We start from the raw sequence: 12851 nt of genomic DNA, 5'->3' as shown, positions 1-12851 counted from the left end.
AGACCTGGCAAAGTGACAGACGTCTTTAGCTTCTTTGGGGTTTTAAGCTATATAAATATATAACTTTGGTAATAACTGTTTATGAAAGATTTAGAAAAATATCCTCTAAAGCATTGCCCTAGGGTTCAGCTGTGTTAATTATATTAAGTTGATGAGAACAGCTAAATAAAAGAGGTGGGGGTGGGAAGGGGACAGCTATAAAAATGGTTTGTGGTGAATCCGGTGCCTGGTTGGCTGTGTGGGGTCGGGGCCAGGGGAAAGAAGCAAGGGCAGCTCCAGGTCTCTGGCAGCTGTTGTTTGGTCTCGGTAGTGGAGAAGGGACAGCCCAGTGAAGGAGCAAGCATGGTCCAGACACTCTGGCAAAGATTCTCACGGCACCTTAGGCTTTTCCTTCATAGCACGCACAGCCCCAGCACCCAGCACGCTGGGCACATAGTGGGCGCTCAAGGAAGTTTCCCTGAATGAATGAAAGACTGAACAGATGAATCATTTTACTCATGACTACTCGTGGCCTTAATCCAAACAATCTGTTAAATCCACCCCTGTTGCTACAGTGAGCGGGAGGTGGTGATGACGGGGCGGGGGGGGGGCTGCTGCACAGAGCACCTGCTTGTATAGATCTCCACAAGTGAGCCATTAAACGGAGCCAACCAGAGAAGCTAGCAGCGCACTCACTTCCTAGACGGGCTCAGTCAGAGTCCTTCCCCTCTGTCCTCACGGGCACGTCTACAGTGAGCTGTGGTTATATAACACGTCTTTCCAGCCTATAATTAGGTGCATCTGAAGAGACTGGGGCCTCTGAATCATCTTTATGCATTCACCCGCCACTGAAAGAGAACAGCTGTCAAATCCCAAAACGTGCCTTGTAAACTTGAACAAAGTTCATTGTGATGGAGGTTTCCTCCTACGTGGGGCTTTAACAGCTAAGTGGCCGTCTTACATAAGGGGGAACCTCCCAAGATTTCCAATTACCCTGATGTGGACCCACAGGTTACCTATAGGCCAGAGGTGGCCCCCAAGTCTCCACCACTCCCAGAATTGCCCCAAATGAACATGTAATCCAAGCGAAACCAGTGTGCATCCTAGACACACAGCCTCAAGTGGGGAGGAGATGAAGCAGGTACCTGGCCCCACCGCCCCTCTTCCAGCCATACCACCTCTGAGCTCTGCCTACAGAGACGTCCTGGAGTCCCCACTGCTCTTATCTTAGCCTTTGATAAGAGTTCAAGTATCTTGTGATAAAAAGAAAAAAATTTATCTTCATTCAACAAGCTTTCCTCTTGTAAACATCAGCCGAGCCTCTGCTAAGATATCTAGTTCCTGTCTCAGAGTGATTTCTTAGGTTGTAAATCCAGTTTATTTGAACTGATTCGGAGCCCATGAAATAGCAACCAAGATTTAGGAACAGACTTTAATGTCCTCTATCCCTCATTCCTTCAACTCCTGCTGGAGGATAAAGTGTTGCTTGTGGTGAGACTCTGCCCAGTGATAGCCTGGGGCACCCCTCCCCATGCCCCAACAGGGCCCAGCACCCATCCCTGCCCCCCAGACTCCTCCCCTACCTAAGAAAGTACTAGGGATCCCCAGCCCACCCCTTCCACTTAGAGGGGTCAGCAATGACCATGCTGGGCTTGAGAGGCAGGGGATACTCACACTCATAGACCTTTAACTCAGGCATGCTCACTTTAGAGCCCAGCCTGCTCTGGCTTCGCCCTGTGCACATAGAAAGGGTCCGAGGAACACAGGCTGAGTAGTAGAGTGGTCAGTCCTGGGCGGCCACCCACGCACGTCGTCCGCAGCAAGCACTGCGAAAGCACAAGCCGGGGCCCTTGCAGTGGCCATCAGCACTGTGGCCTAGAAGGGGGGAGGGCATGGGAGCCCCTGTCTCATTTCCTGTTCTTTGTCCCCAACTACCCCAGGCCATAACAGGGATGGCCATCGACAACCACTTGTTGGCGCTGCGGGAGCTGGCCCGGGACACGTGCAAGGAGCTGCCCGAGATGTTCACAGATGAAACATACCTGATGAGCAACCGGTTCGTCCTCTCAACCAGCCAGGTACAGTATAGCTGTCACCCAAGGGGCCGCTTTGTGTAACCAGCGGGCTTTCTAAAAGGCCACTTAGCATCAACCAGTGACTACAGCCCACTGGCTGGAGTCAGGCAAGTCCCAGTGGTGCTTCTTACAAGCTGCACGCCCTTTGGCAAAATGACCTAAACGCTCAGAGTGCTGGTTTCCCCAGCATCTAAATGGGTGTAATCACGGATGCCTCCTTCGCAGAGGTGGATTGGATGGGAACTGGCACCCTAGCCGTTATGCTAGGTAGCCTTTCAATCTGTTACTTGCGGGCTGGTGTTCCACCATGACGGCCACAGGCTCCGAAGCCCAACAGGTCTAGAGTGAAGTCTTGGCTCAGCTAGAAGCGACGATTTGGGTAGAAAGCCTAGCCCGGTGCCGGGCACGGACCGGGCCGTCCAAACAGGTCATTATTGTAAAGGGCTTTGCGACCAACGGCAGGCGATCGGCTGCCAGCCCAGCGTCTCCTAAGCCCGTTCTGTTGGAGCACGAGTGTGACAAAGACAGAAGGAAATCCACTCAAGAGGGTTTAGGAAAGAAAAGAACCCCCCAAATGTCAGTTCACTCAAACTCCACCTCGTCAGCTAAGGGCTGGATGTGGGCAATGAGAGGGGCTGATAAAGTTGTGTCTGAGGGTAAAAGCCTGCTCAGTAATTTGATTTTGTCATTACGGCAGTGAGCTTGCCGCCGTGAGTAAACGAGGGCAGGACACAACAACATAAATTCTTCAGGAAACCATCCATGGGCAAAAAGTGCTTTGGAACGGCTTTAGGGCCGTCAGCTATTGCACGGCAAATTTATCTGACAATGAGGTGACTCTATTAGCAAGACTAATGGTTTGTTCTGCCCCATTAAAACGGCCGGTGTCATTTCTGAAGGCCCGACGACACAGCACCCGAAATCCTGGGTTTAAAAACAAACCCCACCCTGCAACTACCCAAAACCTGTGTCCTATTTTTTCCCCCTCAGACCAGCTAAGAAAGTGAATTTGGGGGTGTGGTGGTTTGGTGTTTTTTCTTTCTCCCCACTGGAAATGAACGTTTATGGCTCGAATGCCTTCAGAGACACATTTTCCTGATTTGTGACCCTGATTACAAAATCTCGGCGCTCCGAACTCAAAAGGTATTAGGTGCATCACTAAAACTGCAGTTGATGGCAATCTTCGAAATGCCCGATGCTGGGTAATCGCGCATGGCCGGGCTGTGGGGAGGAAATCAGCCCAGCCAGGCAATACTGACAGTAATTAAGGGTGTGGGGGAAATCGACGGAGAAGACGGGGGCCAGATTTCCTTCTGTTCATAAATTACTCCCTCTGGGAAGCCATCTAACCGTGGGGTGCCACCAGGGTGCCATTGAGTAAATTAGCCTGATTGCCTCAGTGCCTTCAACAGCCCCCAGGTGAAGGAGAGACTCAGCCTGAGACCCGGCACGGGTCACTCTGGGGGAGTCTGACTCCACAAGTAGAGCGGATTTCCCACCGGGGAGCGGCTGATGGACCCTCTTCTTTTGCTATCGTGCAGTTAGACGGGTTTGCTTTTCTGACTCTGGCTGCGGCCATCCATGCTGACGCTACTCGTTCATTTGGTTAATTCAGTCAAACGCCCAGGTGGAAAATAGAGAAGTAAATACCCCGTTGAGGCCTCAGGGTTGTTGAAACGCCCTGTAGTCTAGCAAGTTCACAGGTTACTTTTCAGAACCAGCAGCTTCTGACCTGTCCTCTTCTCCAGGTGCCCACGACCATGGAGATGTTTTGCTGCTACGGTCCTGTGGTGCCCGACGGGTACGGGGCCTGCTACAATCCCCAGCCAGAGAGCATCCTTTTCTGTATCTCCAGCTTTCATGGCTGCAAAGAAACCTCTTCTACCAAGTTTGCGAAAGCAGTGGAAGAAAGCCTCGTTGACATGAGGGACCTCTGCAGTCTGCCACCGTCTACAGCGGGCAAGCCACTAGCAACAAAAGAAAAAGCAACAAGGCCCATCCAGGGGCACCAACTTTGACTCCTGCCACTAGGTTTCACCTCCCCAAACCCCATCACTCTGCGGCCGCCAGACCCTGCCAGACCCCTGCTCCCAACACTCTCCCTAGCTTTCGGTAGCTCCCCTGTCCTCAGGGCCCAACACAGAGACCACGCGGAGGCATCACGCAAAGCAGGAGTGTGAGGAAGAAAGTGGCCCTAGGTAGGCATAGGGATTGTCCTTATTTGCCAAGCTGCCCTCTGGGAAGTAAGACCAGCCTGGCTCTGAGGCAGCCTTGGTGAGGTGGGCAACTCTACACCACCTTCCCTTCATGGCCTCAGAATCTCAATGGTGGTGTTTGCTTCTCTAGCGGGACCTGGTGTGTCCAGGTGATGTTTTGCCCAACAAAAGAATGAGTCACCCTGTTACATGCAGTGAACCTACATGAATCACGAAGAAAGAGGCTACCTCCAGGTCAATACCTCTTTTCTTTTGGGGAGTAGGGGGCATCGTTTTGAGATTCGAAGCAGTGTGATCACAGCATTCAGGGTGGCCCGCACTAAGCCACGCAGGGCTGCAAACAACTCGTCCCCTACACACACACATACACACACACACACACACACACACACACACACACACAGAGTTAATTTAAAGTACAGTGACCCAGGCCCCAAAACACATTTCTCCTTCCATCTCCCAGGGGCAGCCTTCCACTGAGTTCCGAAAATCTGGTCCTATTCTTCTGAAAGGGCCAAAAGAATCGTGGGCCGTTGCAATGGAGTCGTGCTGCTCTGCCTCCCCCAGGGGCATCAGCGCCAGTCCAGGATGAGTAAACAGCACGATGCCTGCCAAGCAGCAGGGATGGAGGGAGGACCAGTGCACTTCCCAAGAATCCTGCCACTCGCATATTTTCTGGTTGCTTCCCCAGTCCCCCTCACGGGAATCATATCCTTATAGGTGATCTGCATTCTAGAGGAGAAGAAAGAGGGTTGCTTTGGGGGATTTTCTGTCGTTGTTTATTTGTTTTATTTTATTCATTCTTAAGAGAGGTTTTTAAGAAAAATCACTGTGACATTAATTTCAGAAAATCATCTCAGTGGCCCAAGCAGGACACCTACGGAGAGCTGGGCTCCTTTATGTGGAGGATGTCATCTAGGGATTCTAACTAAACCCCCTGTGGAGGAGCGTAGAGCAGGGCTCTCCCCGGCCTGGGGGGTCGGGGGGAGCAGGTTTGAGGAGACAGCTGGTGGGGAGGAGGGCCAGGAGGAGGGAACGGCTATGTCCGAGTCAGCCCTGGTGGAGGGGCAGACCGTGTACAAAGCCAAAGTGAAGTTTGTCCTGAGAGGCTGTGATCATCAAGGAGATATGAGAGGCACTTCCTATTTGGGGAATATTTTTATGATACATCTAAAAAGGCAAGGGAGTGGGAAAGCAACCAGAAAATCAAAACTGCAAAGAGCTGAGACAGCCTGTCTCTGTCCAGAGACTCTGTCACCACTGTGTTCTGCTGTGCAACCTGCAGGGGATTCCTGAAAAAGCCCCCTCGCCCCATTCCCATTGGGCTCTGGCCCAGGGACCCTGCACGAGTCCCTTTGGGCCACTGTGCAAGCTTCCTGAACTTTGACCTCTATTGAAGGCAGGGCTGAGATGGGGGTGGCTGGCGTTATGACCTTTGCTCAGCTATTTGAAAACACAAACAGCCCCAAGCAGTAAATTCCTTGAGCCCTGGTTTTAGATCGAGGGTTTCTGTTGGGTGACCTGGGAGATTCTGGCACTGCCCTTCAAAGTCATGGGTCTGTAGGTCCATACTCCTTCCACAGACATCCACCTTCCTGCTCCCCTTGGGAAGCCGCAGCCCCAAGAGTCCTGGGACTATCTGGGGAACTGCTGTCCACCTACTGTAATTTGACCCAAAGCCACTTGTCTGTTCTCACCAAATGACCACAGTACAGATCTGCGTTCTCTTCTGGTTTCCTTCCATGGATTTCTGGGCAGGCAGAGAGCTCTGATTTGGGGGTCAGGAGCCCCATTGACCTTCACCAAGAGACTTAAACACCCAGAGAATCAATTCTACCATCAAATGGGGACAAGAATGTCCCAACCTTGCAAGGCTGTGAGGATTGTAGAGCACATGTGTAAAGGGCCTTGCACAAGCAGGTGAGGACCCTGGCGTCCACTGTCAGGACGATGTTACCCCAGCGGCCACTGGTTAGGTGAATTTGTTTCAAACTTTTTACACTGATTTGAAAGAACCAAACTCACATGTATCATTCTCTGAGCATAGGGAAAGGAAAATGACTCTGTATATTCAGATATCAACCATACACTGTGAGGGCGTCAAGAAGTGTAGGACTGTGGACATTTGGTAGGAGGGACACCTCCTCTTTCTGAGGAAGAATCTGGAAGCTGGTCTTCCCCCTCCAAGAACAGGTGGATGCACTGAGCCTTTATGCAAAGGCAATGCTGAGCCATGGCCATGGGCATCTCGGGGGGATCCCGGTAATGGAGACTATTCCAAGTGTTCCCAAAGAGATGGAAACTGAAACCTGGAGACAGTCACTTTGGGGCAGTGATGCATAATAAACATGCTTGTGGCCACCTTACAATACTGCTAAGTTGCCAAAATATATAAAGTTGACATTTGAGTTCTATTTTTATAAAATTGTTCTAGATTTATGGCAATATATACATGTGTATTTATAGCCTTTCAACTTTAAGTTTTGTGCTTTAAAGAAACATATGTATGACTAAAGAACTGTATATTGAAAGCACTATATTCAAAATATTTAAAGACCGCAAGTCCGTATTCAATAAAAAGTAATGCCAAGAAAGATGGTGTTAGCCATTGTTTCTTTTTTTTTTTTTTAAAGATTTTATTTATTTATTCGACAGAGATAGAGACAGCCAGCGAGAGAGGGAACACAAGCAGGGGGAGTGGGAGAGGAAGAAGCAGGCTCCTAGCGGAGGAGCCTGATGTGTGGCTCGATCCCATAATGCCGGGATCACGCCCTGAGCCGAAGGCAGACGCTTAACCGCTGTGCCACCCAGGCGCCCCCAAGCCATTGTTTCTAAACAGAAATGGTATACAAATTTTGTTATAAATTCTGTGAACTGGGTCAACGATTCCTTTGGCATTGTCTGAGGTCGGCCAGCAGCAGTGGTGGATGTCTGAAAGATACAGGGGCCAGGAGAGAAAGGGAGGAACTCCGTCTCTCCCAGTGTGTGGCACGGGGAGATGGTGAGGGGCACAGAGTCTTCACGGGCTGCTGGTGATCAGGTTGGCAGAAACCTGGGTGTAGAGATGGGTGTCTCCACGTAAGCTTGTGCAAACATGCATAGACAGAATGGAGTGGAGGGAAAAGCACCAAGCTCAGAAACACGACGGCTGGACAATAAATCCTAGTTAGAGTTCTACCTCTAACTTTGGGGATGTCACTTCACCTCTCTAGCCCTATTTGTTCATCTGTAAAATAAGGATGTTGATATCAGCACCACCCACTTCCAGGGTTGTGGTGAGCTGACATGGATGGTCCTTGTTTGAAAACTTGGAAAGTAATGTCAAAGCCTCCTACTGCAGACTCAGGTCCCTGCACCGAGTTTCTTCACTCTGCACAGACCAAAGATATATTCCAAGCTGCAAGACTCCCTCTACTGCTACAAAAATCCACAGAACCAGAACTGAGGTTCCTCCAAATGGAAGCCCAAATGCTTTCCAATCAGAGCCTAAAAGGAACCTTAAAGTATATGAATTTGTGTCTTTGGGATGCAGAAGAGGCATTATCCAAAAAAGGTAATGGCTAAGAATATTCCAGGAGGAATGGTGGGGTTAGGAAGGAACAAGATCCAAGTAATGTGGGTTTGCTAGTCTGTATCAAGTATATCACACGTGGCCCTAAAGTAACAAGATGAAGACAATAGAGAGAGAAGGGTACAAACAGGTGAGCCAGCCCCCAACATACAAAATAATTCAACGCCCTCCTTGTTGCCTCTGGAGGTCCTGTGGGGTGTATGGTGGCACATTTAGCTAAAAATGTAGAGAAGAGTCCCTTCCACATGAACAACCAAAAGTTCCCAAATTAATCCTAAGCAGTTCTCCTTGGTAGTCAGGGGAGAACCAGTACCTTGCGTTCCCTTTATAAATTCAGCCAATCTCCCTCCTTTTATATTTCTCTGAGTTTTCCCTCCAAAGAGGCCTCTTGAGTCTGCAGGATTAATGATATGCCATCCCTGGGAAAAGCTGGCCTCACATCCCATAAGAGGACCTTTCTCAAAGCTGCTCTTCCTGTTTCCTAAAGACCAGCTCCCTCCTTGTTCTATTCCTACTGTTTCTTCCATCTCCTTGTGGGATTTCACTTCCTATTTCTGTCCCTCATATGTCACTGGACCCGAGGGTTCTGTCCTTGATCTCTATTCCTTATATTAAGGAACAGCAAAATGGGAGACTGAAGGGATGCAGAAGGGTCCCCTCCACCTATAAAAACATAGGCACAAAGAGAAAGTTCTCTTAAATATATAATCAAGTTCAAAAGAAAGAAAATAAATCTTCACGATACAGAAAAAAGAAGAATGTCCGAAACAGAGCAGTGAGCAGGAGCCAAAGGTGCGTCAGACCAGACACAAACTCCGGGGCTGACAGCAGGATTTACCACCCCTGCAAGCTGAGAGAACATGACCTCAGCCCATGCAAGGTGGGGGATGGGACTAAACTCTCTGCACAAAACCAGAACCTTGTAGAGGTGTCCCAATCTTTAAAAAAAAAAAAAAAGTAGAAAAACGCATCCCATCAGCCCAGGGGAGCATTAAGGAACAAATTCATAAATTTGTGCCATATGCAGACGTGGAGTCTGAGTTTATACAACTTATTTGTAAAGCAGGAATTCTAAGCCAATCATTTTTTCCAATTTCCTGGGTCAGTAAGATCCAAAGGGCCTCAGCAGAATCAAATACAAAACCACCACTTTCCAAAAACCCTGGAAACACCAAACACCCAGAGAGAGAAAACATTCTATTAAAGATGAGCACACAGTCAGAAAAGACAAACAGCATAAGAAATGGCTCACAGGAGCACAGGAGGGAAAGCAGCAGATAAAACAAACAAGAGAATCAAGAACACAAAGACCGGAGAGAATAGATGAATCCGAGAGAAGCTGTAAAACCAATATGTTTAACATTATAAAGAAATAAAAATACAGGGAAGATACATGTAGAAGTTCAGGAAGAAGAGATTAGAGAGAATAGAGGAAAGCACTATTCAAAGAGAAAATCATTAGGAATATTCCAGAATCAAAGAAAAATGTTATTCTAAAATCCTTGGGTCAAAGAAGAAATAATAATGGAAATTTAGAAATACTTCGATCAGAATGATAATAAAGATACCTTATATCAAAGCCTCCGGGATGCAGCAAAACTGATGCTTTGAGGAAAATTTTTACCTTAAAATACTTACATCAGAAAAGAAGAAAGACTGAAAATTGATGAGCTAAGTGCAACCTCAAAATAAGAAAAAGCGTCAGACAGTAAACTCAAGGAAAGTAGAAAGAACAGTAAACTCAAAGAAAGTAACAAAGGTAAGACAACTATCCATGAAGGAGAAAACAAAAAATAACAGAGACACTAAATAAAGGAGAAATGGGTGCTTAGACCACGCACTCGGTGGAGGCTGGGAAGCCACGCCAGAGTCAGGGCGAGTACAGTGGTAACCATTGGACCGACCACTGCTGCGGCAGGATTCGCAGACCATTATGTCTGGCAAGCCATGAAACATGTGCAGCCTCAAGTAAAACAAGTTTTTCAAAACCTACCCACACCTATAGACATGTGTTTGAACTCAAAATGACAAAATGAGAAGCAGCATTAATACTAGGCATAGGCTAGGGGCACCTGGGTGGCTCAGTCGATTAAGCGTCTGCCTTCAGCTCAGGTCATGATCCCAGGGTCCTGGGACGGAGCCCCGCATCGGGTTCTCTGCTCAGCAGGGAGCCTGCTTCTCCCTCTGCCTGCCACTCTGCCTACTTGTGATCTCTCTCTCTCTCTGTCAAATAGATAAATAAAATCTTTTTTAAAACATTAAAAAAATACCAAGCCTAAGCCCTACTGCTAATAAAGGAAAAATAGGAGATGTTCACTGATGAATTATGCTTTTAAATCACCCAGACAAGGAAGGATCTCCTTTTAGAGCAGCCCAAATCAATGACGCTCAAGATTTACGAGGAGGTCAAGCTAAAAAATGAAGTAAGTGTGTGATGAATTTTTCTCGTTAGTTTAGGTATATGAGTGCCAAGTTTTTATGATAAAATGCCTCAAAGCTACAAATTTTAAAAAATGATTTAGCACAGGCTAAAACAAAGCTTGGGTGTAAGTTTCTCCTTTGAATTTGAGTATTTTAAATCAGCTTATAGAATATTTGGAGATTTAACACTTAGAAATTATGGATAAATACACACAATTTAAATAGAAATATTGTTCGTTATTCATTTAGCAAGTAATTTGTTACCTACTTCAAGGCAAAATGAATGCAACAGTCGCTGGCTTTCAAGAAGCCCCCAATCTAATGGGATACTGATAAATTCATAATTAAAATATGATGTGATAAATATTTTTTTAAGTTGGTTCTTTGAAAAGAACAAAATAGACGAGTCTCTGGTAAAACCAATAAAAAAAGAGAAATTCAGAAATAAATAATATAAGGAATAAAAGGTTGATACAGCTACGGTAGACATTACAATGATAACCAGAAAATATGTCAACTACTTTACGCCAGTAAATTTGAAAACTGAGATAAAAATTCTTAGAATATAACTTACTAAAACTAATGAAAAAATAACTTTCTGGACAGTCTTATAAATCGTAAATGAACTGAAACAGTAGCTTAAAATCTTCCCACTTAGAAAAGAAAGTAGGGAGGGACGTAAAATTTTGTAGACATGTCTTAGCAAACTTTCAAAGAAGTGGTCATTTCAATTGTATATAAAGTCAATAAGGGGATATTCCCTCTTTGTATATACTCCTTTATTTATTATTCTTTGAAGGTAGTATAACTTTAATATCCAAACCAGACTTGGACATCCAATAATGAAAAACTAAAGGTCCATTTTCCTCATACATAAATATCTAGAAATCCTAAATGAAACAGTAGCAAACACATTCTAACAGTGTATAAAAGAGATAAGACACCCATGACCAAGTCAGGTTTATCCAAGAGTGCAAGGTAGTTTAATATTAGATGATGAGCACTGGTGATGTACGCAAGTGTTGAATCACTATATTGTACACCTGAAACGAATATGACATTGTATGTTAAGCAACTGAAATTAAAAATAAAAACTTTAAAAAAAGAAAATCACTAAATGTTATTTACTCACGAACAGCTGAAAGAATAAAAATAAAGGATCGCTCTAATAGATCATTAAAATGCATTCAGTAAAATTCAACAGTCATTCATAATTTTTTAAAAAACTCATTGTAAAAGGAACTAGAAATTAGCTTGACATAGAACACCTATGTAAAACATACAATATACATCATCCTAAATAGGGAAATGTAGAATAAAGAGAAGATATGCACTATTTCCATTTCTATTCATCATTGCACTAGAGGTTCTAACTTGTGCAATAAAATAAGAAAAAGAAAGACAGGCTTAATAAAAGAAAAAAGCTATCATCGTTTGCAGACAGTATGATTGTCCATTTAGAAAATCCAAAAGCATCTGTAAATAAATTAACAAATCAATTAAAAAGATCAAGGTTGTTTATATAAAATCAATATTAAAATGTCAATTTTATTTCACACACCAGCAACAAACAATAAAATCACAACACACAATACTTGATTTATAATAGAACCTAGCAATAAATCTAACAAAAGACATGAAGATCTATACACAGATAATTATAATTATAATACATATATTAATGTATTGAAAGACACTGAAGAAGATCTAAATAAGGGAGAGGTATTTCAAGATAATGCATATGAATGCCTTAGAAAGATGTTAATTTTTCCCAAATTGATCTCTAGATTCAATGCAACTCCGGCAAAACTCTCAACAGGAAATCTTCTGTCTCTGATAATGGTAGACTAGTTAATTCAGACAAAGCTTCCTATAGAAGACATCTTTAAAAATCTGGCATATATGTATATTTTTTAAAAGATTTATTTATTTATTTGAGAGAGAAAGAGGGAGCAGGGGAAGAGGCAGATGGAGAGGGAAGGACAGACTCTCAAGCAGACTCCCTGCTGAGCGTGGAGCCCAACATGGGGCTCAATCCCACGACCCTGAGATCATGACCTGAGCCGAAACCAAAAGGCAGATGCTCAACTGACTGAGCCACCCCAGCACCCCTGGCATATATATTTTTTTAAATCTTCTTAAATCACAAAAGAGCTCACTAGATCAAGAGCAGGGAGAGGATGAGAGTAAGAAAGCAAAGTACTGGATATGCTTTTACTCTGGGGCTATTTAGTGATCTTGAACGGGCAACCTAGAAAATGAGATGCAATTTTTGAGTCTTTGCAGGGTTAGGCATACAAAAATTGGAGTCCAGCACTACCCCGGGGGAATCCTGGCAAGCTACCACCCTCTTTGGGGCAGGAATGAAGATAAAATACAAACAAACCAACCTCCACATGGCCTGCAGCCAGGTTTCAAGCCATCTGGATGGCTCAGATAATCTCAAACCCTGAAATTGCATTAAGATGATCCTGGGTTGCTGGTGTTACCAGGAACTTTCTCTGTAGAGGAAGATAACACCACCCTTGGCCTCAAATTGTTCCTACAAATAACATTTGTAATACAATGTCCAGTACACAATTAAATTAA

General features: G+C 45.2%; 1 protein-coding gene and 1 pseudogene across 1 annotated transcript in view; both read left to right on the top strand.

The window, feature by feature from the left end:
* CHAT (choline O-acetyltransferase) overlaps nucleotides 1–4092 on the top strand; it is a 43605-nt gene extending 39513 nt beyond the window's left edge. Inside the window, exons 13-14 of the mRNA XM_045809977.2 lie at nucleotides 1920–2057; nucleotides 3803–4092. Coding sequence (XP_045665933.1) covers nucleotides 1920–2057; nucleotides 3803–4072 — 408 coding nt within the window. The 3' untranslated portion in view covers nucleotides 4073–4092. The remainder of the gene's footprint in view (nucleotides 1–1919; nucleotides 2058–3802) is intronic.
* A 5630-nt stretch (nucleotides 4093–9722) lies between these two features.
* On the top strand, nucleotides 9723–10263 carry LOC123800289 (mitochondrial import inner membrane translocase subunit TIM14-like; annotated as a pseudogene).
* The last annotated feature ends 2588 nt before the right edge of the window (nucleotides 10264–12851 follow it).

The sequence above is a fragment of the Ursus americanus genome, chromosome 6 (assembly GCF_024610735.1).
Source record: "Ursus americanus isolate L20-20 chromosome 6, mUrsAme1.1.p, whole genome shotgun sequence".
NCBI classification, from domain to species: Eukaryota; Metazoa; Chordata; class Mammalia; order Carnivora; family Ursidae; genus Ursus; species Ursus americanus.
This window is presented reverse-complemented; position numbering and strand designations above follow the sequence as displayed.